The sequence below is a fragment of the Sander lucioperca genome, chromosome 18 (assembly GCF_008315115.2).
Source record: "Sander lucioperca isolate FBNREF2018 chromosome 18, SLUC_FBN_1.2, whole genome shotgun sequence".
NCBI classification, from domain to species: Eukaryota; Metazoa; Chordata; class Actinopteri; order Perciformes; family Percidae; genus Sander; species Sander lucioperca.
The window spans coordinates 15,437,015-15,464,043 of record NC_050190.1 but is presented as its reverse complement, the minus strand read 5'-3'; the positions used below and the strand labels follow the sequence as shown (position 1 = coordinate 15,464,043).

Here is a 27,029-nt window from a genome sequence, read left to right as displayed (position 1 = left end):
GACACAGCTTTACAATGGAGTCCAGGGCATCACTAACGCATGCATTCAGACAGATGTTAAAAAAGTCCAAGAAAAGGTTTAAATTAATGTTCAGATGAATTAGGTTAAACTTGTTTCAATTGTAGAATAGCTTGTAGTTGCCATGCCCTTAGGTATCTGTAGTCTTTCCCTGAAACATCCACATCCAATCCAATGGCTGCCAGTAGACTAATAGACTGCTTCAGTGTTGGTGCCATTATTGGTCCCATTATCTTCCATTTGAGAGAACCTGGCTTGTAATAGCATGAGCATTTTATACACAAACAAACACACTCACATAAATACTTCAGTGGGGTTGTATCCATCAGCCAGGAATGTTAGATTTAAGCTAGTTATAAAGGTCGCTGCATTTTCCCACCGCTAGTAAAAAGGTAGCAACATTTATTTCATAGAGTTGCTTATGGCACTCTTGCTCTTTCTTCCTGTTCTTTCTTACTGTCAGTCTGTCAATCTTTGTAGTTTAGTGTCTCTACTTAGACCTCCCATTGCTCTTTCTATTGAAACTACCTCCTCTGTTTTCTTAGTCCAGATCTGTGCAGTGCTGTTTGGTTCAATTTGGTTTCATTTGGTTCAGTGGCAGCTAGACATGCAAGACATTAGTAGCACATCTGTTAGCTCTTAGCCTGATCATCCAACCCCATCCCCAGCCCCAACACCAACCAGCCTCACAATGTCTTCTAGGAGGAAACATGTGTGCCTTTCTCTTTTTTATGTCTCCCTTCTTCTCTCTTTTTACCACTTGTATTTTGTTTTTGCCAATTTGTCAGGAAGCAGTCATGCAAATGCATGGTTCTTTATCACTTGGGGCTTTGTTTCCCATATGCTCCATTGCTGCTTTTTTGATTTACAATTTGATGTACAGCTAGGCTCAAGTTTGACACCGCTCTTATTGATCTATTGACTAAACAATGGGGGACCTAATGTCTGTGCAATATGAGACATCAAGGTCTCTCATGCTCCCTGTACTCCAGGAGGGAAAGCTGATAGCTAGGCCTCCGCTGTCATCATTGTGAGCAGATATCTCTGATATCTGCCAAATGTCTGTGAAAAGAAGGTGTGTGTGGTCTGAAGTATAGCCTACCTAAAATCAAATATGACATGTTTAAATCATATGAAACATAATTCTGTATGCGCCATCTTCATTCTCAGTATCTTATCACTCTATAGTGTATTCCTAATGCAGCAGAAATACTGTGTGCACCTATAAAGGGCTGATGGAAAGAGTGTGGGGTCAGGAAAGGTAGCACAGCTTGTTGTTTATCCCTGCTTGAGATAGAGACAAGAGTTGATTTCTCTTCTGTGTTTGATGTCTATGCATGCATGTCTTCCTGCCTGCCCAATATGTCAGGACTATACAGGCTGGCATCAGTTCAGATATCACATGCCAAATCCAAGAGATTCTCTGAAGCATTAATCAGAGTGAGAGATGGTCAGAGCTGCCTGTTTCCTTCCTTCCACCGTATATGGTCGAAGCTAGCTGGTGAATGTCAAGGCAGCCTCATGGTTTTTCCAAAGCTGCCAGCCAGACTTGAGGCCAGCAGAGGAAATATATTTTGGTAAGCTTAGAGCTTGTGCTGCTGGAGGAAGGATAGACACATCAGTAGAGGATGCAATGACATTTAGGCTTTTCATGACTGAAGGAGCAGTTAATATGGGTGTTTAAAGGTGGGGACTTCAATGCTCTGAAGTGCATCATCTTTTTTGTATATGTATCTGTGTGTATTCTCCAAGACTGTTAATCTGAATAGAAGCTCATGCATGCCAAGAATATATCCATGTAGTATGTGTGGGATGAAAATGGTAGTTTTTGACTTGGGGCTTGGAGTGCGACCCACCCCTTTGTTTTTGCCTCATGCTTTGTAGTTGGCACCTCACCACTGTTGGTAGTGACACTTTCCACTCCGTCAAAGTGTATAATGTTATAACAAACTTAATAACTGCGTAAAGTGCTGCTTTTATAAAGCTTGAGCATTGTTGAGGGGATACTTGATTGGGTGATGTGATGATGCTCTCTGTAAATGTTTGGTGTAAAGGCTTTTATTTATTCGAATCATTATAAAATGCTGATTTTGGGAAGAAAAAAAAACTCATCCTCGTTCGTATGGCATTGCACACGGCGTAAACTCACCGGTGCACGGTGGTTTTGCTGACTCCAAACGTTTCGCCTACCACTCTGTGCTCATGTAGCCAGTTTGTAGAGCGCAATGGCAATACGCTTCTCGGTTGGAACCGGAGGGCGATAGCTTGCGACATCTGGGGAAAGGTGACGGGCCAAAAAAATTACACAACAGGTCAAATGTTGTCTTGGTCATCCGAAAATGCTTCAACCAAAGGGTTTCCGTGAAGTGTCTCTGAACCACCTTCTCCCAGAACTGTTTGGAGCGCTGTCGTTCCCACACCACAGGCCGCCTCCGTTGTCGTCGGGCATTTATGTGGATCTGCATCTGCATCATCAAAGCAATGTGTTGATAGCGTCGTTGTTTTCTTATTATAGCTTGATATGTTGCTATCAGCTGGCACATAAGCACTATTACAACTTGTGGAATATTGATCATCTGTTGGTAGATGGCGCGATCCATTTTGTCTAGCAAAACTTTGTTCGCAAATGTTTGCTTGAATATTGTGCGATTCAATGCGAAAATGAATGGAAACACCTTAAAATGTCTAAAATCAATACGATATACCAATTTGATCGCAAAACAGCATGTGACGTCATTACGCACAGGTTTTTATTCGCTTTTAAGCCGTTGGATGGAAACACACCAGCTTTATTCGCACGAGTTTTTTTACTGAACTTTAGATAATTTGATTGACAATTGGAGGGAAAGTTAGCTAGTGTCCTTGCTAGAACCCAAACTCAAAATACACAGCCTATCACTATAAAGAGATCAACTCAAGTCATTCTCTAAAATGAGTTCTAGCTTAATCACATTAGATATGGCTTTCTCTCCCTAAAGCGATAAGATACTGCAAACATGCTTGTTGGATTTTAACACCTTGTAGGTCTGCTTGTAGTGCTGACTATGCGAGGCAAACTATCATGAGTAAACTAAGGCTCTTTTCATTATGAACTGTGTCTTGAACATCACAAGATGTCCTACCTCTAAACATCAAAAAGCTGGCACCAATTTGAATATATCATCATAAATAGTGCAGTTCATGGGCTGTATTGATTCTAACCTCCCGTTGGTCTCCAACTCTAGGAATTTAAAAAGTCAAATATATCAGCCAGAATGCACCAGTGACTCCAAGAAGTGGTCGCTCATAGTGACGGGGTATATCAGAAGCATAGTCTCTTTAACTCATGTTAAAGCCCCTTTTGCCCTTGCCACGGCCCAATACTGTATGTCTGATTGACATGGTGCTGAGATGTTCGTCCTGTTGCAGTAAAGAATTAATTAATACCTTGTTCTGAATGGACTGAATGTCCAATCATAGTTCATGCTGGTACTTAAATTGCTACCATAACTCTCTTTTTCCCTCTTCTCCCTTCTCGGTGTAGCCACCTGCCCTAGGTCACACTCATGTTTGACTTCCTTGTTATTAGCTGAATAATAAGTAAAAGGTTTGCAGCCAGTGGAAAATGCATTATTGCTAAGCCTCTTGACATCAACTTCTACATTTGTGAATTGCTTAAACATGGACCTCAGCCTATCCTCTATTATTATGACTTGCTTGGAAGAGAGGTATTACAACAACCAGAATAAAGGCCGTTTTACAGTCACTGCATCCGAGCTTGCGCGCGCCAATGTGACGTCAAAATGACGTAGATCTCGCTGGCATGCCAGGATTTTGAGTGCCACTCTATTTTTTTCAGCGGCACGCGACAAAGTGGAAACAGGCCTAAACGAGCTCGAAGGTAACCGGATGCCAGGACTCTCAGTGACACAAGTCTCTCTTGTAAACTTACTGGGTTAAGATGAGTTCTTTTATGGTGAATGAAAGGCTTGATCCGACGAAGTAGGTCATCGAATTAAATTTGAAGCATTGACGGCAATGCTGCTGCCAGTTCTGCCATTGTTTACCTTTTTCTTCTTCTTTTAGTCCGTAGAAATAGCAAAGTCGGTAGCCTTTCCTCATTAGCGCCACCTCTATTCAGGAGAAGACTGCAACTAGTGTCGCGACCACCACGCGGGAGTATAAACAGTGGAACAGTGCTCCCGTGACGTCACACTGCCGCTCGACAGGTTGGCTGTGGCTAGCGTACCGCACGTTTAAAGAACGTATGCAGAAGATACTTAACCTTGCAGTGTCTCACTGTATTTGAACAATTGTTTTTAATTACCCATTGGTAAATAAAAGGTGCCAGCATCAGGTGTTGCTTGTGTTCATCAGTAGGAAACGGTTCCTTTGAATTCCTTGCTGAAGAAGCTTTCTTCATTTAGCATCTGCTTGCAAAACCCAAAACTTACAGGACAGGGTTATGTATCAGTCTTATCCCACAATCTACATTACATTACATTACATGTCATTTAGCTGACGCTTTTATCCGAAATGACTTCCAATTAAGTGCTTTCAACCCTGAAGGTGCAAACTCCAGACAACAAGTAGTAAGTGCATTAGCTTTAAATAAGCAAAACTACAAAGAGCCATATGAAAGTGCAGAAATATACTGTATAGTTTTTTTTTTTTTCTTTTTTTTTTTTTTTCTTCTACCATTTATTTCATTTTGATCATGTGAGCGAGAACCGCAGTATTGACAACCCTACCACCCAGCGATAGCTGTTGCTGGAGTTTTCGGATTGTCCGTCCAATTTTCGTGAACACGATATTTCAGGAACGCCCTCAGGGAATTTCTTTAAATCTGGCACAAACGCCCACTTGGACTTGTAGAAGAAAATGAGTTACCTATTTTATCCTGATATCCTCTTTCCTGTTGACTGATTAACTTCCTATTGTTTTACCTGATCAACAACTTTTAGTATCTCCTGATTTAATTAAGTATGTCTGCCTTTTGCTTTAGTTTAGTGTTAAAATAAAGCATGTGCTTGATGCCTGTGAGTGAGACCTTTTGTTAAGAGCCTAGGTGGCTCCAACAGAAACTCACACCTTTACTAATCAAAGCACTTTTGATTAGTTGATGCAGACAGTATTGAGTCTATGCAAATCTACTCAGACAGACTTGTGAGTTGAATGTCTTCTCAGCTTTTGTTTATTCTGTTGTTTCCTGTAACCTTGTATAAAACCCTGACTAGAAACTCATTCTGGTCCGAGAGAATCCTGGGAGCTTCTTGTGAGCTTCTGTCTCCACTGCGCAGTGAATAAAACTCATCTGAACCAGCCACTGAATAGGACCCGAGAGAACTTTTTCTTCTACAGACTCAAGGATGAATTGATTAAATTGTCAAAGTCACTGTGACCTTACACATTTTTGGCCATAACTCAATAATTCCTACGCTAATTATGACAACATTTCACACACCCCGGAATCATACCAACCAATATATCAACATAAAATATATATGCAGGAAAGCTAGCAGTGTATGCTGTCATACAGGATCATATTAGGTTGCAGTAAAGCAGCTGCACAATTTGGAGAAAAAGTCATATTGCGATTTACAATGCTGCAACTACGATTGCGATATAATGGTATCATGAGTTTACTTGATTATAAAGGAAAATGCAGAAAATAAGCTACAAAAATTTTGAAATGTGTATTTTTTAACTTCAACATATCAAGTTAAACGGGCGTAAGAAGAAATGCATAAACCAAAATGTGCATTACTTTTTTAAGTAACACAGTTTTAGAAAATTAAATAAAAGGACATTCTTATTAAATTAATACATTTTGAATGCCCTTATAAACGATGACATTCAGGATGGGTGTAATATACTAACTAGTGACTAAGTTACAAAATATACTTTGTACAACCTCTTCTTGTCTGCATGCTCTGAACCCCTCTATACTTGTGATACTCACGTGACCATATGCGACACACATGATACTGCCTAAACAGACTGACTGGTCACTGGTCATCTTCTGTGGACGTTGTTCTCTGCTGTTCTTAATCTGTTGTCAAACACTTTTGATGATTATCCACATACCATAGATTTGTCAGCGAAAAAATATAACCTGTTGTGGAGCAATCATTTTTCTAGGCAATCTAGTGTTGGCTCTGTAGTTAGACTAAATACCACAAAAAGCTGCTTATTTGGTTTGTAAACCAGTGATTAGTCTTGATTTAGCAATCAGCTAATCCTTACTTAGTCATTGTTTTGAAAAATGGTAGCGACATCAATATAAATTGAGCTGGTATAACGTTTTTTTCTATAGACATTGATGTAAGGCTAAGCTTTGGATGGCAGGGTACAAATGGCTTTGTTCAGCAGAAAAGCTACTTTAACACTCCCCCACTTACCTACTACTTTACTGCAGGCAGGCATCTGTGAACAAGTGTAGTGAATGTTGATGGGCTGGTTGAAGTGTACTTAAGGTGTGACCAGTTGATTTACAGGCTGGTGTACGGAAATACAGGTACTTTGAGTCAGGTATTTAAGGCTGGGCTGTAAGTAGAATAAAAATTCAGTGGCAAGAAAGTTAAAGAAACAGCGGTCTCTGTTTGAGACAGATAGAGACTGTAGAAGAGCACTCTCTATACTAGCTTAAAAATACAATCTCAACCTGTGAAAACGTTGACTCTTTGAAAGCATTAATCAATGCTAAAAAGTTACAGTATTCGATTTTAATAGAAGGGAGAAAAGCTGCTGTTTTCTTTATGTATGCATTAGTTTTGACACATTGTGCTTAATGGACTTCGAAAAACTGGACTCAACAAGATCAATGTCTGCACAATATAATGTAATACAATAATAGCCCTGCAATGACTTTTACCTTTTAGTAGTTTAAAATGTTAAATTGTTGTTAACACTGAAATGCGCGATTCAATTCTACAGTTATCGTTAGGCCAGAGTTTGTGTCTGTGTTGATTTGGAATTCCCTTGTAATGTTTTTGTCCATCTGGGAATTAACAATATTACATTTATATTTTAATTATATTATGCTATTGATATTATTGTCCCCCTGGGTTTATGTCAAGGAATGAACACAATAAACTTTGCAAGGGTAGTATACTCTATACTGCGGTGTTGAGTGTATTGTATTACATTATAAGTGTTGCTGTTATTGTTGTCACTTCATGTTGTCTATTTTCAACAAATTTGGAAGTAATTTATTCTACAACAATACAAGCATGAGTGGTTATCTTCTACTATTCATTACAATCATTTAGAGAATGAGTTGAGGCCACAGTAGTTTGTAGTCCAGCACATTGTAGTCCGTTTACATTTGTCAGTCGCTCAGTGCTACGTCACGTTTCGTTGCTCTAAATGGTTGTAGTTCTATCCAATTGTGTCCAGAGGCATTTTGGTTTACGGCCGTTGATAATGCCCCTTGGAAATCGAAAATGAAATGGATCCAGACTAACTCGCATTTGCGATTTGGTCTGGCAATGTCAGGCTATGTGATTATGAGATTGGTGACAAAGATCTGTCTCCTGAACTGATAGTATTGCCCTATACTGCATTCATGCAATGTCAGCAGAATGGGGGAAAAAATGGAAAACCCATTATTCCAATTTGGAAGCTTTCATGCATTATTCCAAGATGCTTACTCCTGTTGCAGGTTGCATAGTCACACTCAACAAATAAAAATTAAGCCTAAATTAGATAGTTTTATCATTTCATAATAATAACAATTGTTCATTAACAAGTAAAACCATATACATTAACACATATTTTTGTTAATATTGGATTTAATTTAGGTGTAACTGGCAAGGGCAGTTTTTTTAATAGCAACTTGTCACTGGTTTTTGGACACTTCCTGCAGTTGTTTTTGTCAAGTGGGAAATATAAAGATTTTATATATATATATATATATATATATATATATATATATATATATATATATATATATATATATATATATATACTGTGTATAAAATTAATTCATAATTACAACTAAGAGGCTGGCATAAATGTTTTTTTCTCACTCTGTGTGTATGTTATGACTTACTGTAAAGGCATTATGTACAGTATCTTTACCTACCTGTCAGCATTATTTCAGAGATTTTAAAATTCCTTTTAAAGAGGTTTCCTCTAATCCTTCAGAAGGAACCTACTGTTGGTTGTCATGGCTCTTTATTTGCCTTGACAGGAGTTAATATTACCAGAAATGCTTACTGCACTATAAATACCTAAACAATGGGACTTCTCCTGTTGAGCCCCTTTCACGCAGAGATTTAGCAATAGTGCTACGATCAAGGTCTGCCATTATGCCATCTTTGTTTATTTCCACAGAACCAAGCAAAGGTGGCATAGAAGTGCTGCCCCAGTGTGTGATTTTAAATAGCATGCTGGCATTCTGGGGGTAAAAAAAGGCAGGGTGTGTGTGTGAGCCGATCTGCACCGTTAATCAACCATGTGAACCCGACCCACAAACTGCCAACTTTATGCTTTATAGTAGCACAATTGTCAGAGAGGACAGAGAGGGAGTGGTAAAGAAGAGGGACTATTGCTCACAATGTTTCTGTCAGTTAATAAAAACTTTGGCTACTCAGAATGCTGCTTTGTCACTTTTTGGCCCGCCTGTGGGTCATCTTGCGCATGGTTGCATGTAGTCCTGCCATGCCGGCTGTCTGTTAAACCCAGACATCGGTTCGGCTCTGTTACTACCTCCGCCGCTGGCTTAAAGGTGCAACAACTCTGTCCCCCATTTCGTCTTTGTAACTTTCACACAGATGGCGAGGCAGATTAAAGCCGCAACAGTCCCCTCTTGAACAGGCTTGAAAGGGACTGTGCTTTAACACTGTGGTAGCTGAATTGTACGCCGAATCGTTCACACACCCCTCATTTGTTGTCTCCCTCAGTGGAGTCTGCTGAGAGGGCAGAGGAACAGAGGAAGTATGGAGGAGAGTGGATAGTGTTCTGTGGGCATTGATCACAATAGAGACAAATTCAATACAACAGAACTCGCTGGCTGCATTTCCTCGGCTCTTATTTAAAAATGTCAAACGCCCACACACGCCTCTCAGCCCCTATACAACCCACCCCACACTAACACACATATACCACTCTGTTAGCAATGCTACAGGGTTGTGTGTAATGATCTTCCTACACACACTATTTCCTACTCTCAGGGTGCATGAGAGCGCTCAAAGCTAGCTGAGCAATAATAGGATACAGGCTCTAGCCTGTCATCACTGCTGCAAAAGCCATTCAGAACAGTTAGCCGCCCTCGTCTCTTTTGTGTTATAGTCTGAGGATTGTTGTGTTAAGTGCATGTTGAATTCCAGACATATTACCTGAACTATGTTACACATTTAGTCACTCTAGCAGCTGACTTCATGTTATTAAAAAAAGACAGGGTCGCTAGTTTTAGGATGGTAGTGTTTTATCAGCAGCACAAAAGGTTGGTTCTGGTTGGCGAGTTTGACACTGAATCTGTATAGCTCATACAAAGGAGCTAGAATGGTGGGGCTAATTAAATATAATGAGCTGTGTGGGTTGTCCATGTTCAAGCCTTTCAGGCTACTAATATCATGACATATATGCTGCTCTTATATGTTGTTCAGGCTGCATTTTCCATGCTGTAGGTAAGGTAGAAGTTGTAGCGCTACTCTTGATAAAAAGTAAAAGAAAAACATTTAGTAGACTGTAAAGTAAAGAGATTATAGATTATAACATCACTGAAGATTTTGAATAGATTTGTCATATATATGTTATGTATTACATTTATTGTCACTTACTTTCTGTTCTTGCTAATCACCAGTGAGATTATGGTATTTTCCTCGTGTGGTGGACATGTTTGATTTCGTACTGTAGCCTATCCTCCTGGCTGCGTTTTACTATGTCTGCACGCCAAATAAACGTGTAGTATTTTTTTGCCACTTGAATATTCATAACACACCGCATCATCAATGCCACACGCACACTATAGTACAGTATATGGGAGTCCATTAGGCAAGTCTTTTTACTTTGATTCTTATGTTTCTCTCTTGTTCCTCTCTCTCTTTGATCCTCCCAAGATGTGGCTAATGGCAGTACAGGCTACAGGCCTCCTCCCAGGACCAAGGAGGTAGTCATCAATGGCCAGACAGTCAAGCTTAAGTATTGCTTCACCTGCAAGATCTTCAGACCGCCACGTGCTTCCCACTGCAGCCTCTGTGACAACTGTGTGGGTGAGTGAAAATTATGTTCTCTGGTTGTGAGTTTGTATGTTTGGCTGATATGTTCTGTTAGCACTCTCATTTTTACCACATACATTTTTAGACACTAGTACAACAAACACAAACAGCCAAGACCATCACCAAACCATCCCCTATCCAGTTTGTGGTTTGTTTAACTGTAACTACTTCAGATATATTAATATGTATTTAATAAAAGGTCAATTTAGATCTGATAAACTGCTGATGAACTGCTGCCTATCTGAGAAAATCCCATTTGTTATCTTATTTCTCTGAAGAACAAACTTGGGGTTGATACAAATGCTTACATATCTACCTATCCACCCCCCACACACACAAATACACAAACACACATTTTAGCACACACAGTTCAGATAAGTCGGACAAACCATGTTTAACCTGATGTAGCTAAAATTGCATCTGTAGGTGAGAATACAAGCCAAGATAAATGTTTAGTTTATGATGCATATCTAGGGAATATACAGTACATAGGCTTAGAGGCATCCACATCTACACAGAGGAGAGGGAGGGAAAAGTTACAATGAGAACAACAGAAAGAAAACTGCAGCATAATGGTTGAGTTTTGCTGCTCTTCACAACCATATGCTCTGTCTCTGGAGACAAAGCGAAGAGCACAGCTCTGCAATTACTAAAAGATAGATACAGAGCCCTGTGTGTCTGTATCTTTCTCATCAGGGTGTTTGTGCTGCTCACTCATCAGAGACTACTTCTTCTTTGAATGTCTATTTCCTTGTCAGAAGTGGGGCTGACTGAAAACCTAAGGAAGGATGAGGAAGTAGTAAACACAGGAAAAAAAGATGAGGAGGTGGTAATCAGATGTGGGAGATGCACGCTGGCAGGAAGAAAGGAATACAGACTGACAGCCGAACAAAAAGCTGGGAGGGCAGTCATTTTCACAAACAGACTATGTCCACAAAGGTGAATTTTGTACATCATTTTAAGTGCATTGTTAAATTCCTGCCTCAAAGAAACAGGATAAAGTAAATGAGTGACAGATTTAAGCTGGTACGATCACAGGAGATGCTTTAAAGACGGTTTGAGACAGAACATGGACACAGAGCAGTGTGATCTTCTAAATCCAAATCTTTGAGTATAAGGTTTTAAAAGTATGACTGGATCATCGTTGTGAGCCACAGATGGGAGGGAAATTAAGAATGAAAAATTGGCGCATCGTTGGACTTTTCGAGTGCTGGCTGTGATAAATGTTTCCCTTCTGCTCTCAAAGCTCCAGGTCTCCACCCGACATGGCTCCATATATGCATAGTGAAATCTGGAGTCAGTCAGTCAGTCCAGGTTTCATTATGAAGCTTCAGAGATAAGCTGTATGAATAACAGTACAGGGAATTAGGTCATATGTAGGATAAAAGACCAACATTCACATATATGATGAGTTTTCTGTCCTTTCAAACACTGTAGAGCAAGGGAAATCATGTTTAATAACCCATGTTTTTTTTAAGTCTCTAATAATCAGTATTAGTAACAAATTGGATTTGCACTTTCTCTTAAACTGGAAATGCGTATTACATTGGCAGTTAAAGAGTGCTTTCCCTGTCTTTCGACTTCTCTGTTTCTGCTTTAAACGCCAGGGGGCTAACAATCTCTTAAATAAGTTAGCAGCCAGAATGGATAGGGACTCCCTTGTGGAAGTGCAAAATAGGAATATGGTAGAGTCACTTCCTTTTTAAGAGGGTTATCCCCTCAGGAGTGATAGAAGAAGCTTATAAGAGTGCTGAATTATGATACACACAGACAGAGACCGCTTTGCTTTGCCCACTGTCCTATCACAGTATATGCTGTACAGATGTCTAACACGGTGGCACTGTTTGTGTTTGTATTCCAGTTGTAGTGTTCATAAATATTGTTGCTAGTTTGTGTGTGGGCAGAGGGTTGGGATTTTGTGATTGATTTTTGGAGTGATTTAAGGTCTTTCTCTGATTTGCTTATTTAAAGGACGTAAGATGAAGATTTAATGACACTCTTGGGGAAATTACGTTGTTATGTAAGCAAACAAAACACAAAAGCACGTAATAAGAATATAATAGATTATTATGAAACTGTCAGAGTTGCTTTTGCAAGGTTTAAAACCATTATCAAAGGGAGTATGCTAGTGAATAATCAGCTGCCATGCCGTATCTGTTAGCAGTTTCCACTACCTCCTCCTGATCATGGTTAAAAGTAAATCTGAAACATTGAAACAACAAACATGATTCTGTCATTGTTTAGGGAGATTTTTTTCTTGTATTTCTTGAACATCAGTGGAACCTCTGGCTCATGCGTCACACATCCTCACAAAACATCCTTAAGGCGCGTTCACACCGGCAAAAGGGGATCCAGCGTCGGTGTCACTGAAATGGCCCATTTGTGTGACGGCCTGTTGTGTTCTTTAACCCCCCAATGTAGTACAAGTAGACTTTATATTTCACAATGACTATTTTTTGTTTATAGATCTCGACATTTCTGACCACACTTGAAGGCAGCTTCATTTCACGCAGTAAGAAAGGAGACGGAGGGACTGTGCTTTGTTGTTGCAGGAAACAGTCAGCTGTTACAGAAACTCCTGGGCAGTTTAGTGTTTGTGTTTCGTTTTTACCCTCAGGGTGTTTTACAACTTTCTTGTGGCAGCGGTAGAGGCAGTGATGATTGCCGGTTTACTGTACGGGACTCTCAAGCTAAGTTTATGGTAGCTGCGGTGTTCCTGGCGCAAGGCGCACGCGCCATAAAATGATGTCACCACAGCTGTTGTTTCCAGTGCGAAGTATATCCGACGCTTCACATCGCCTCAAAACGGACTGCCAAGTCTAATCGCCGATTACATGATTATCCACCGCAGAGTGACGTCGGGTTGCGTTTCTCCAAAAGTTTAATCGGTCTCAACTTTCGCTGCAGGCTGCTGTGGTTTTTTTCCGGTTCCACCTGCTGCACCCACCGCCGCAGCCTAAATGCACTACCCCCATTCAAAATGACCTGTGTTTTGCCACACCGCCTGATGGCTGACGCAGTCAGTGTGAATGCAGGCTTCCTTTGCACATGGAGAATAGAAGTGTACAAACTAGGGCTGTCAATCGATTAAAAAAATGTATCTAATTAATTACATACTCTGTGATTAATTAATCGAAATTAATCGCATAAATAATTAACGGTGCCTGAACGATACTTTTTAAGAAAGTAAAAAAGAAAACAAAGGGTACTAAACAACAGTCGGTGACATTAAAGAACGGCTTGTTTATTGCTAAGGCCATATGGTCAAAATTAAATGATTTAATAATAATGTATAACAATAATAATAACTTATTTCACTAGTAAATTGCTGTTGAACGACAAAAACAACCACCAAGGACATTTACAATAACTTCAAATGCACCACGAAACTGTAGTTTACCAGTTTCATTGAACGCACCGTCTGTGTTGTTTTTCCGACGGCAGCTCGGCAGCTGCAGATTGTTACATCCCGCTGTTGAGTCACAGTCCTCTATAGTAAAACACAGTCAAACTTTACACTGTTCAGCGTTAGCTGTCAGCATTGTAACCGTGTTTAATCCAGCTACTAGCTAGCGGTAGGCTAACGTTAGCTGCTGTCGAGTATAGTGTTAACTAACGTCACATGCAGCGGTGTTTGTGTTACCTGTATCGTCTTCAGAGCACCAGAGAGAAGTGCAGACATATCAGTGGCACCAGATTTCGGTAGCCAGGGTTGGCAGGAAGAAGATTTTTACAAGTAAATGTTCCAGTTAATAATCCAGGCAGCACATTCTCGTCTCCCTCCTTCATTTTAAAGTAGAATGGTGGCTAGAACGGCTCCGGGTCAAACGTCAATATGGAATGGATTAATCTGCGTTATTTTTTTTAACGCGTTATTTTTTCTCAGATTAATCGAAATTAACGCCTTATTTTGACAGCCCTAGTACAAACGCATACTGAAGAACATCAAAAGTCTCACTTCTCTCTTAGCATTGTTGGTAACTTAAAATGAATGCCCATTGTAGAAAGGCTGTGATAATCACATTTGACTAGCAGTGCTTGTCCCCGTTCATTCTGTCTGACTATAGGCTGCGTTTCACAGACACACTTCAGCCAGGCATTGATTAATGAAGACGAAGCAGGTCATTTCACTTCACTAAACAAACAATGGCTCTGATTAATTAGTTATGTAGCTACCACCGTGCACAGCTAGTTGTCCAACCTCAGAGATAGGATAGTGGAGTTGGGGCTGATTGAATAACCACACTAACAATAAGCACTCCACTTTTGGAGCAATCAGTGAAAAGAAAAGTAAGCTGGAGCACAGTGCCTTTGATTAAAATACCATTGACAAATTTTCATCTGAAAGCATTTCATATTAAATGTATGAAGTAGTTGAACCCTTCAAACTGCATTCAGCTACATATTTTGTGTTTTGAGTACATTGCAACAAGTATTTCTGAATTCCAGAAATTTAATTTACTTAAACAAAACAAATATTCAGATGAAAGAGGCTCCAATGTGCAACACAATAATACTTGTTATTCCTATGTTCATGATTTTCATGACTTTATGAAAAAAACCCAGCAGTCTGGACAATACTTTCACTTCCTCTGTTTTGTCTTCATTTGCATTTCCTTCAACGTCTTCAAATATACCTAAATTAAGTTCTTAGTGGAGGCACTTTATCTGTCTGAACCTCACAGAGACTCACAGTCGCAAGGGGGAGTCTTTCTGCCATAAACAGTCATGTTGGCCTCTAACTTTTATTATCTAGTCTTGTGTATATAAATAGCCAGTTTTCACTATGTGAAAACAATTTATATTTTTATTTTGAGACCCAGAGGGACACTTCCCATTTCCCCTAATTTCCCACAGCTCCAGACTCATAGTTTGTGTTTACATGCACTGAAGTAACCTGGTTAATTGTAATTGTTTAAATGTCTCGTAAATAAGAAACCTAGTTAAGGGTAGGGTTTTAACAAGAGCACATGACAAAGACTTCAGACAGGAGAAATATCACAGTGTGCAGCAGTGTGGTGGGATAAAAGGTAAGACATGTCGGTGTAAACTTTTCTTCCTCTCCCTCCATCTGTCTCTCTCTGTCCATGCAGAGCGTTTTGACCACCACTGTCCCTGGGTGGGGAACTGCGTGGGAAGGAGGAACTACCGTTTCTTCTACATGTTCATCCTATCGCTTTCCTTCCTCACCATCTTCATCTTCGCCTTCGTCATCACACATGTCATTTTACGTAAGTAGCTGAGGGGAGGGGAAAAGGACATGCTCAGGCACACACACACACACACACACACACACACACACACACTCTCTCTCCTCCTGGCTGTGTTCTCGGTGTGTTTCGAGCCAGCAGGTTGTAAGTGGGCGTTGTGAAAAGCTGCAGCATTCTGGCGTGTAACCATCGTGTGTGTGTGTGTGTGTGTGTGTGTGTGTGTGTCAATGTTGCACTGGGGAAAAAATACGGGCTGACATTAGCTGCTAGAAAATTATATTGCTGAAGCGTATAGTAGACATACAGTATGGTCAGTTGTCAGGTCCTCCGGTGCTAACTTTAGGCACTAAAATCACACTATCACAATATTTTTTTTTTTTTGTAAAACATGTCTTTGTACTCTCAAAATCCATTTTGCACAGAGTCAATTTAAAGGCAAAGTAAACGATCAGCCTGGCTGATTGGAGCCACAGAGATATATCCTACAGCCACATATAACTGCTCTTCACTTAGTTTTTGCTCTTTCTTCTGGCTCTGTCCTCTTCACACATAGAAGTTCAATTGGAATGCCAATTTAACTGGGCACACTGCCCAGCTCAGTTCATCTTGTTGACACTTAAACTTTATCCAAGAAAGGGTCTGCGGCAAGTTAATGCCTCCAGAGTGTGTAATAGTACCCAATATCTGACTGATACAAGTTTCCACATTCAATGGGTGTTGTTTAATGCTGATATGCACCATTGTGTGAGATGGTGTTCATGTAATGGCGAATGCAATTGTTTTTGGTCTAATGGAAACTGTCTTTCTCTGTTCACAGGCTCCCATCGAAGCGGGTTTCTCAACGCACTTAAAGATAGTCCTGCCAGATATCCTTTCACTGAAATTGGCCTTTTGTGGGATATGTGTCGGTTAGGTGTGATTGTCTGATTTTTTGCTGCTGCCTGTCAATGATTTTCTCTGTATGCTTCTCTGTCCATAGGGACTAGACTAACTTGCCCAGCGAGGGCCTATACAGGTCATTCAGTGGGTCTGAATTGATTTGCATAACATGTCTTTGTAAAACTTTCTCATCAGTTGCTCCTGCCATTTTCTGCAGTAATTAGTACTTGCATAACTGGCGTGCATCTGATTAGTTCTGTTCCTTCAGGGTAACACAGCACGCAAGCCAGCTCCTTACTCCTTACTCTGTTGATTGATTCAGTCTTTGATTTCATCTGGCTCTAACTTGCCCCTACTCCGTCTACAGAGATGGCCTCTGAGTAAGATTTGATATGAGCGTGGGTATGTCAGACTGTGTGACAGATGCCAAGAGTGTGCGAGACATCTTAAGCCACAGCTGTTAGAAATACCCTGTAAGGCAGCTTATTGTCTCTACACAACATCAGTGATAATCATGTAGACTGTGGTAAATCCAAGCAAGCGTTTTATTTTGACATTGCAGTAAAGTTTGGCTTCACACTATTTGAGCTTTAGTTTTTAGCGGTAAATCAAGGCAGAAAAGGTCGGAAGCAGTCACCTAATGTCGGACTTAAAATGTATTGTCACCTCCTCAACACACTATTTCTGAGTAGATGGGGAAATGTACCTTCTGACTATTAATGACGGCCTAAATCTGCTGAAGATAAAGGTGTTTTTTGCTTTGATAATATTGTGGATTCTTCTCTGATTTTAAATAATACAAGAATCTGAACCAGGCTCATATAATAACCTGAATCAAAAGGGAAGTTTGGAGAACCAGAATTGATCAAATCTAAATGATACCCAACTCAAAAATTGTAGAAACTACAATATATATGGTGTCCCGATTGCAAATTTGCATTTCCTAGGATGGCAAAGGCATGACCCTCCCTACTCTGCCTCTGATTGGCTAGTACTTGTTGCTTTTGTTGGTTGGATTGGTTAGGTTTAGGCATGAAGAGTGAGATTGGTTAAGGTTGGTGTAAGAATACCAGGGTAAGCCAATCAGAGCCCTTCGCCATCCTAGGAAAAGCATTGTTGCCCTGTAAAAATGAATCGCACAAGTCATGTTTATGTGTGAAGTGAAATCTCCTCTCACGAGCGCTGCACTATGAGTTTGTGCGCTGGTTTGTTATGTGTGTTAGAGCCACCTGAAGCATTGAGAAGAAGAGCTGTAAAAATATCTGAAGGAACTGACTTTCCAGCCTTATATCCGCCAAAAAAGCGTCTTAAATCAGCAGTGTGGGAGCATTTGTGGACCAAAACAGTTTAAACTCCCCAGGAGTAACGGTAGTTCACAGTGTTCGGAATCTTGCGGGCATATCATATTACCAACTGAGGAGGACTGTGGTGTGCGAGGGGCTGTCTTTCTTATCTCTGTCTGCGTCGTCTGTGTAGTCTAAGTTCTGTATGATTTGTGAGTAGCCAAATGTTACACTATAAAAACTAACTGGATATAGTTGTTGATGATATATTTTATAATATTATATATATTATTATATATTTTAGTTAATTAGCTAAATCAGAAATATTCTAAAATGATTAAGTCTGCTATGGGCTTCTCTCTCTCATGACATGGATTAAGCTGATGATCAGAATTCACTTTAATTCCTTGATTAATAATCGCGAAAACCGTGAAACCGTGATATTTCCTCTGACAATAATCGTGATATCAAAATCTCATATTGTCACTTCCCTATACCCAACGCTATTTCTAAGCCTCAAGATGAGAGCACAGGGCTATGACACTGTCCTGCTCTCTGCCCTCCCCTTTATGGCTGAGTGAGATATGCAACTGTTTCTCAGGCGAAGAAATGTGTGCCAAGCCAGCTGATAACGGCCTGTGTCCTACAGGACTTTAATAAAGGGGAATTGCAGTCGATAGTATCGTAGCAGTCCTTTGTACTAAGTAAATGATGACACCTTTTGTCCTTGCTAAGGAGGCAGAGATTGGGAAGAGAGAAAACGAAGAGGGATATAAAGAGAGAGAAAAGGGGAGAATTAGGGTGTGTAGTTGAGTACTACAGTACGTGTATGGTACTACTACTACTATGTATGGTAGTAGTAGTACAGTTTCACAGACTGACTCGACTGTCTTTGAGTATGTAATATTATACTGACCTACCAAAGCCAATAAGCTTTACACACAACCTTATCACAGCTGAATAATTCATCACTGTAGTCAGCCCCCCACCCCTACTAGGAACTATTGGCAAGAGCAGGACAGCCCCGAGGCTGTAGGTCAATATGCTAGCTGTTAGAAATTGTACCATATTTTGTCCATGCTTGCTCCATATGGGTCTATCATGTGTGTGTCTTTGTTTGGGCTATATATATGATATGTAAATATATTCATATTGTCTGTTGCTGTAGTTTTTATTTAATCCATTCTTACATTTAGTGAAACAATTATTCCTTGACTTAATTGTGTCACTGTGCTGGAGGTGGTGGTGTGTTTTTTCTCTGTCTGGTCCATAGTGGGCCTCTCAGGCTTCCATACCTACCTGATCAGCTCCAACCAGACCACCAATGAAGATGTGAGTGTGAAATAGACACCAGACATCATGCTACATACTGTTCCTTAAATTATCAACTACAAAATAACGAGACCCCCTAAGTAAAGCATGAAACATTACTATAAGTGATGTGATTTTTCTATATCTGCTACACACACTATTTGTGGATTTAGTTCTAGTTAATCATTTGAAATATGTGATCCATTTACTGTTCAGTACAAGTGACTTTTCCTGTGAGGATTAGAAGTAGTGTTAGTGTTCTTTGTTAGTCACAGTTGTTGTTAGGGGTGGTATTCTTAAAGCTGCAATTACATGACTTTTCTTAAAACATATTGTGTAATATGAGCAAAAGAAAAAAAAAATGTTTTCACAAATGATTAACCTTTTCTATGGAATTCAAGAAAAAAAGAATCCCAGCAAATTAACAGAGAAAGTGGTTTTACAAGTAGTCCCAAGGTAGTTCTTGTGTGTATATTATTTGTCTAACAAGCTAAGCAGCTTGTTAGACAGACACATTTTTAGCCCTAGACTAGACCACAATACACAAACATAATCCCTGTGTTCCACAGTCTTGTTTTGTCTTCCAGTGACACTTGAGATATTTATCTATGTTGTGCGGTCTCTTCCAGATAAAAGGTTCATGGTCTTCTAAAAGAGGGAAGGACAACTATAACCCCTACAGCCATGGCAATATATTCACTAACTGCTGTGCAGCACTGTGTGGACCCCTGCCACCGAGGTATGACGTGTGTGAATGTATTTTTATGCAGTAATTTATGCATTTCCAGATGCCCATATGATGCCATACAAACCATATCATTCACTGCTCTGAGTAAACCCAACCAGTAATTTTGCACCTTCACTGTAATAGGTCATAGCCTCTGTTTTGTCGAAAGGCTAAAATAGAACTTAGTCGACTCCTTTTGATGTGAGGGACTGCTTTGAAACAAGCCTGCCTGCAGCCTTTTCTCTATACATAGCCACTGATATACTGCTAGAGTGAAAATATGTCAAGCTCATTTTAACCATATCCAAGATCAAAGTTGGTTTGATATATTATATTTCACACTTTTGCTGATCATGTGATTTAACAAGAATACAGGCCAACTGTCACAGCTACACTCATGTCCATGTGACTGTAAATGTCAGTACACATTGCACATTCCCTGCTAGCTTCTTTCACTTCAGCATTTCGCCCAACAATTCTCATTACTCATCCGTGAAACTGTAGTCCCTGATTCCTGCGACTAAAACTGCTCTTTTGTCATGGTTAGACGTGTTCATGCTTACCCACTTGACAGAGATACCTACTATCTGCTCTTATCTTTACTGGCTACTGTACCCACTTCGTAGATACAACACTCACAATGACGCTGTTAAGACGTCACAAACATCTCTTAGCCTTTGGAACTTGCAGCCTTTAACTTTGCCTTTTACTTTGCACTCATTTAAGTGTACAAACAGAACATTAGAGAAATGCAAAGTCTCTAGTTTAGCACATGCATACAGTACCTTCTTAAGTTACCTAATATATATATATATATATACTAGAGCTGTCAAACGATTACATTTTCTTAATCGCGATTAATCGTTGAATTTCTATAGTTAATCGCGATTAATCACATGTTTTATCACATGATTAAAATTCTATTATTTTGCATTTCAGAACTGTTTTTAAGTACATATTAACAATGGAAAGCAATTCTTACCAGTGTAGCTTGATTGGGAATCAAATGAATGCAAAGAAAGTTACTTTATGAACTTGATTTTAAGATTTGTATTTGTTTATTATATATTTAATCTAGTCACACATTTGAATCTAGAGTCAATATTAGGGTTGGGTATTGTTTGGTTTGGATACCGGTGCTAAAGCGGTACTTTTAAAACGGTACCGGTGCCTTAACGGTGCCTGAACCGATACCTTTTAAGAAAGTAAAAAAAAAAAAAGTAGGGTACTAAACAGTTGGCGACATTAAAGAACGGCTTGTTTATTGCTAAGGCCACATCATCAAAATGAAATGTTTAATAATAACGTAATCACTATAACAATAACTTATTTCACTAGTAAATAGCTGTTGAATGACAAAAACAACCACCAGATGGGAAAAGGGCATTTAACAACAACTTTGAATGCACCACGAAGCTGTAAATTACCAGTTTCATTGAATGCACCGTCTGTGTTTTTCCGACAACAGCAGCAGATTGTTACATCCCGGTGTCGGAATCCTCTACAGTGAAATACAGACAACCTTTACACCGTTTAGCGTTAGCTGTCAACATTTTAACCGTGTTTAATCCAGCTACTAGCTAGCAGTAGGCTAACGTTAGCTGCTGTCGAGTATAGTGTTAACTAGCGTCACGTGCAGCGATGTTTCTGTTGCCTGTAATGTCTGTTTCAGAGCATCAGAGTGAAGTGCAGACATATCAGTGGCACCGGAATGAGGCACCGAAATCCGCATTGCTATTCCTGCAGCAGCAGGATGTGTTACGTGGAAGTACGGCAAAATAGTAGCCTGTTAGGCACAACGCAAAGCCGAGTGAAGTGAAAATAAATTAATAAATGGCGGCATACGATTAAAAAAAATTAATGCATTATGCTCGGCCCTTAATCGCATCGCGATTAACGCTTTAATGCTGACAGCCCTAATATATACACATATATAGAGGCACATACACTCACACAAAGTATAAGAAGAGCAGTAATGGAGGCTTTTGGCAACATTCTTTTAGTGTATCTTGCTGTGCTGTGGTCTGGCCATCGCAAGCCATAAGTCGCCAATAATGATTCCAGTGGGTGGCAAAGGAGAGTCGTGTGTGTGTTGTGTGTCCAGCTGGGTCCATGAGTGACAAAGGAATGTTTCACCTCAGCCTCGTACTATGCAAGCAACGCTGGCTTTCACACACACAGACACACTTCATTACCTGGTGAGACCTTGACTCACATTTCCTAATGCATCAGCCAATGTTTTTATGCTCATTTCCTCCTAACCGCATCTGCAGACGTTACTCGTTATTCCCATATTCATCACCAACACATGCCGCTGCTGTAGGTTCCCAGAGTTTATATCTGTAATTCTAGCAAACCATTTCCACCTAAATCCAGTTCAGTCCCACTGGAACACACTGTCAACACACTTTCTGTTAAATGATTACCCTGCTCGCACAGTTTAAGTGTGTGTGTGTGTGTGTGTGTGTGTGTGTGTGTGTGTGTGTGTGTGCGCACATGCGTGTGCGTGTATGCGCGATTGCTCTGTGACAGATCAGCCTTTATCTGGCAGATGAATAACCATTATCACATACATCTGGCCCATGACCACACACGTGCATAGGCATACCAAGAGTTCAGCAGGTCGCTGTGTCAGAGTTCGGCACCAATAACAATGGGACAGAAACAATAATTCGCTCCACTGCAGGACCTATGTGATTGATTACCAAGTTGTTATTTCATGTTTGTGTGAATGTATGTATGAGTGAAGATTTGCGTTTTCAGACTCAAATGTTGAGGCTTGTACATAATAATAAAGCACACATCCACTTACACGCTATTTTCTTTTTTAACAATGTGATAATACTGACACACAAGGTCATTTGCACTCTTCTAATCCTTCCCATTCAACATTAAGTCAACCTGGCTGTAGATACAGCATTAGCCTGCTGTTGCAGTCAGTCAGTGTATGCCCATTTCATTTGTACATCGGCTTTCAGTGCTCCAAAGAATCTATTGGTTACACTGCTCTGCTGTATTCAATCTGTTAGTGGGTAATGCCACAAATAATGTTTTTCTTCCTTCTTTGTTTCTCTTTGACTAGTCTCATTGACAGACGAGGCTTTATCCAATCAGACACGCCACAGCTGGCACCACCAACCAATGGCATCACTATGTATGGCGCTACCCAGTCTCAGCAGAGCCACATGGTAAGACATGGACCTGACTCTGTCATTTCTCCAAGATGCTATCAGGTTGATAACTTTGTAGAGGTAAAAATGCAGACTGAGTTGTCACAGGTGGTCTGGATGTTCATAGTTGTACAGTTTAGAGACCAGAAGTGGGCAGGTCACTTGATGGATGAAGTTTTAGGAATAGAATAATTGTTGATTATAGGGACTTGGATAATTTTAGATCTTGGTCACCTCTATTATCACAAGCTTAGTTTAGTTATAATCCTGAAGAAATCAGTAATGGTTCATTTGGTGACACCTGTGGTTGCTGGTTGTAACAACAGGTGTGGTTTAATACTAGAGGAAATGCTCATTGAGCAGCTACTTTGTCAGAATAACAACAGAAGATCATCAGATGTATCTGTTTACAGTGCAGCCACACAAACTAATTTCGTTTTAATAAAGAAGTCAGTCAATAATTGGAATTTTGCATGGGAATGGTGGACTAACAACACGTACAATAAAAACTACTAGAAATAATTACAGAAAGAGAATACTGTGAAAATACTATTGCTGAAAAAATGCAGACCATAAATACTTTGAAAAAGTCTAAGATTTCATATAGTACCAAAGGATTATAACATTAAAATTTTGAGTCGTCTAAATACACCGGTCCGAAATTGCTTGGCTGCACCCGGGCCATACTGGGACTCCTAGAGAGCAAGACCGTGGTCAGCATGACTCACAGAGACAAAGCACCTTTCACAGCAGCCTGTCTGACAGAGTGGATCTACAGCTGTTGTCTTTCGTTCATTTACCAGAAACAGAAATTCAGCTCTCACAAATTGAGGCAAACAAACTTAGACCCATGTCAGTTTGAGGAACTCAAACTACAGGCACCATGGCTCATATTATTTTGTGTCTGATTGAAATGGTAAACATTTGCTATTGGTTTAACAACTTTCCTAGATAACATAGCCTAGGCAGAGAGGGTAAAGGCCAGATGAGGTCAAACTATTTTCAACAACACTTCAATCAAACAATCCCTTAATTCTCAACACACTGCAGAATCACAAAACAACTGCACCTTTTCTCTCTTTCTATCCAAACCTGGGAAAGCTAACCCAGTTAGTCTTTCTCATCCCACTAGATTGAAACGGATGAAACTCCTCTGGATTGCAAAGAGCGAGTGAGTGTTTTCAATTTTGCATGTGTTGCTCAATGTTGCCTGTAAATTAGGTCAGCAGTAACAAGGAATGTGTGTGTGTGTGTGTGTGTGTGTTAGTTTGCTTATCAGTACATACTACTGTGTTAGATTAAAGATTTCCTCATCATCCTGATAATCCAAGACTGCAGTGGGCCAGAACAATTTTGTACAAACTCACAAAGTGAAAGTACAGCACAATCAGAAAACAGATATCTCCTCCTCCTGTAATGTAGAGAGAATAGCTGGTGTCGTGAAGAGGACATTGTTCTGACCTCCCTGACCAGTTTCCCTCTGGCGCCTGAAAAGAAGTCTACTGTTGTTCAGTTTAGCCATTAACCTCAACATTACATGCTAGATTTAAGGCCTATTCACACACAGCTACTAAACGTCTTTCACTGGTGCCCTCCCTCTGTGCCACAGTCATCTCCTTGTTCTCATCCACACTCGACCTCAGCCTGTCAGTTCTCATTGAGACGTCGAGCATGAATGTCATCTGTCTCCAGGTCCTAAATGTGTGGACTACTGGTAATATGCTGAGAGCCATAGGAACCTTCCCTTACATTTGCACATTCAGAAATAACTGCCATCTGTTTTCTGTAGTGGTCATGATTAACAGCGAGAGTTGTGCTATTGTGCCAGCTGCTGGCCATTTATCTGCACACTGATAGAATCAGCTGTTTACCTAATATCTATTTGTAACAGGCCACATTCGTAACACATCAGGAGTGACTCATCACTCCCCACGTCTACTGATGCAACTGACTTCATTGCTTTTTTTTACTTAAAAATCCAATGCGGGCTAGACCACTCATTTCAAGTCCACGTTGTATTGTAACATCAAGTAGGTTTTAGAGAGGCTGCTGCTGGCTTGATTTAGTCAAATCGTTTTAAGAACGATGAGTAAAAGTCTCCCATCACTTTTGTCTGTTTATTACAGAGGTATGTGGGCGAGTGCTATTTGGAGAAAGCGTGTGAATGTACATGAAGTGTGTGTGAGAGAGATAGAGGTGACAAATACAGCAGAGAAGGAAATTATAATCCGGTTATGTGGAAAACATTGTGGGGTTGCCATGGTAACAGTGTGACATGTAACATAAAAGTTCTGTGTGTGTGTGTGTGTGTGTGTGTGGGGGGGGGGGGGGGGTAGCAGCTTTCCTACACTTTCCTGTTTTATATAATTGTAAATTGAATATTTGGGTTTTGGACTGTTGATCAGACTAAAGAAGTAATTTAAAGATATCTTTGGGTTCTGGGAATTCCATTTTACAATTTCTGATATTTGTTGGACAAAACGATTAGAATCAACATAGTAATCTGAAATAATAGTTCTTAGTTGCAGCCTTATTTACAGATATGTTTCTGAGATTTTTTTTTTGCCTTCACCCAAATAAACAAATGTGAAAGGAATAAGAAGTGACTGAGACACTGCTTTTGATAATGAATGTTATATTTCAATGCTGTGAGCATTTGTTTCAATTGTCAATAAAACTAGCAATATCTGCATGGGTAGATATCACTGTAAGCTAGTGAGAAAATGTGTTTTTTTTATAATTTGGGTGAACCTGTCCTTTTACCTCATGGTAAACAATCTATTTCGGCCTTGTATTATTTCTATTCTTGGCCTTGTCTTCCTTTCCTTCCTTCTTCATCTGTCCGTCTTTTTCTTTTGTGAGATGTGAGCTATTGTTGTACAATACACACAGTGCAACTTGATCTACTACCATTTCCTTGCTGATTGCACAGTGAGGGATGAGGGACCGACAAACCACAGCCTCGTTTCAGGTTTTACCACTCACTCTTCCTTCCGTCAGCTGCATGAATGATGGTGTTACAGTCACTGAAAACGCCCAACTTTGTTTCTTTGTTGCTGAATACGAGCTGGATACGATCAATATTCAGACCCTGTTTAGTAAGTATATTGAAGATTAAATAATGAACAGAAAGGTGGTAGTTTCGTGTGTTTCTTGCTCAGGCTTATTATAAACTTATTATCAGTCACATTTCCCAACTTGTTTCTGCTTCTACTTCTAGGGATCAAATACATTAATCGAGTAATCGTTTCAGATCTGCAGGAAAATATTATATTTAGACCCATTGCAGATTTGTATATTTTTAATTCGAAATAACCCTCTACCACTTGAGTGATATAATCTCGCTTTGTCATGTTGACTACTGTACACAGTTCAGTCATGAAATTGAGGTGTTAAATGTAGCATAACATTTTTAATGAGCGAAAAAGCTCTCTTATCCTTGTTTCATCACGTGTGTAAGCGAAAACATGGCCTGTGCTGCTTCACTTGCTGTCTGCTGTCCAAGGTTAGAGTATCAGCCGTCTATGTACATATTGTTCCTTGTAGTTTTGCGTGTGTCTGTCTGCCGTTGGGCATAGACAGTGCTGAGTCAGTCTAGCTATGACTGTTTATAAAACACGAGTGGGCCTAAAAGTAGAAAGAAAAGGACAAAGCGCTTTATTCCTTTTATCCCCATCTCCATTTTATTTTTTGTCCCAACACACTGCTGATGATGTAGCTCTGCGCTTACGTGGCTGTGAGCGAGGTTTCCATGTCATTTCAGTCCAATAACCCTTGTTCAAATTAGTCTTCTCTGCCACCCTGGAGAGAGGCTACGCTTGTAAAGGTGATAAGTCAAGAGCAGTTGATAAGTGCACTTGATAAGAGGATTGATAATACTTAGTCACATCTCTTCTACTGTCAAAGGTAGCTCAACTTTGTTTAAATCACATCAGTAATCTGCTCTTTTTAGGTCAGTGAGATGGAGACAGAAAGGTGAGATGTCGGGGACTAACCTTTGTGCATCAAATTTCTTGTCAGTCAGACTTTGGGAGTGGAGTGGGTTGGAAGCAGGCATCAAAGTACTTTCTTCACTTCTTCACTTCAACTGGTGACCTTTCATCTGTGGTCTCTATACATGATTGCTCTGTGGTGATAAAGGGCTAATAGGGCTAAAGCTAATCTCCCTGTAGTTAATGTGTGGTATTGATGACTCCCCGTGTCCTAACCCAGTTACTCTGCTCCACTTT

The 27,029-nt window shown here is 40.0% G+C and overlaps 1 protein-coding gene across 5 annotated transcripts in view; it reads left to right on the top strand.

Moving 5' to 3' along the window:
* Positions 1-27,029, top strand: part of LOC116035725 (probable palmitoyltransferase ZDHHC14) — a 52,712-nt gene that overhangs the window by 24,097 nt on the left and 1,586 nt on the right. For 3 of the 5 annotated variants that reach the window (XM_035994811.1, XM_031279017.2, XM_035994810.1), the window contains exons 4-9: positions 10,062-10,214; positions 15,314-15,451; positions 16,248-16,296; positions 18,822-18,924; positions 19,533-19,642; positions 22,713-22,818. In XM_035994811.1, the coding sequence (XP_035850704.1) occupies positions 10,062-10,214; positions 15,314-15,451; positions 16,248-16,296; positions 18,822-18,924; positions 19,533-19,642; positions 22,713-22,818 (659 nt within the window). Of the gene's footprint in view, positions 1-10,061; positions 10,215-15,313; positions 15,452-16,247; positions 16,297-18,821; positions 18,925-19,532; positions 19,643-22,712; positions 22,819-23,932; positions 23,972-26,752; positions 26,776-27,029 lie in introns of all 5 variants that reach the window. The other 2 variants (XM_035994812.1, XM_035994813.1) reach the window with 2 other exon arrangements.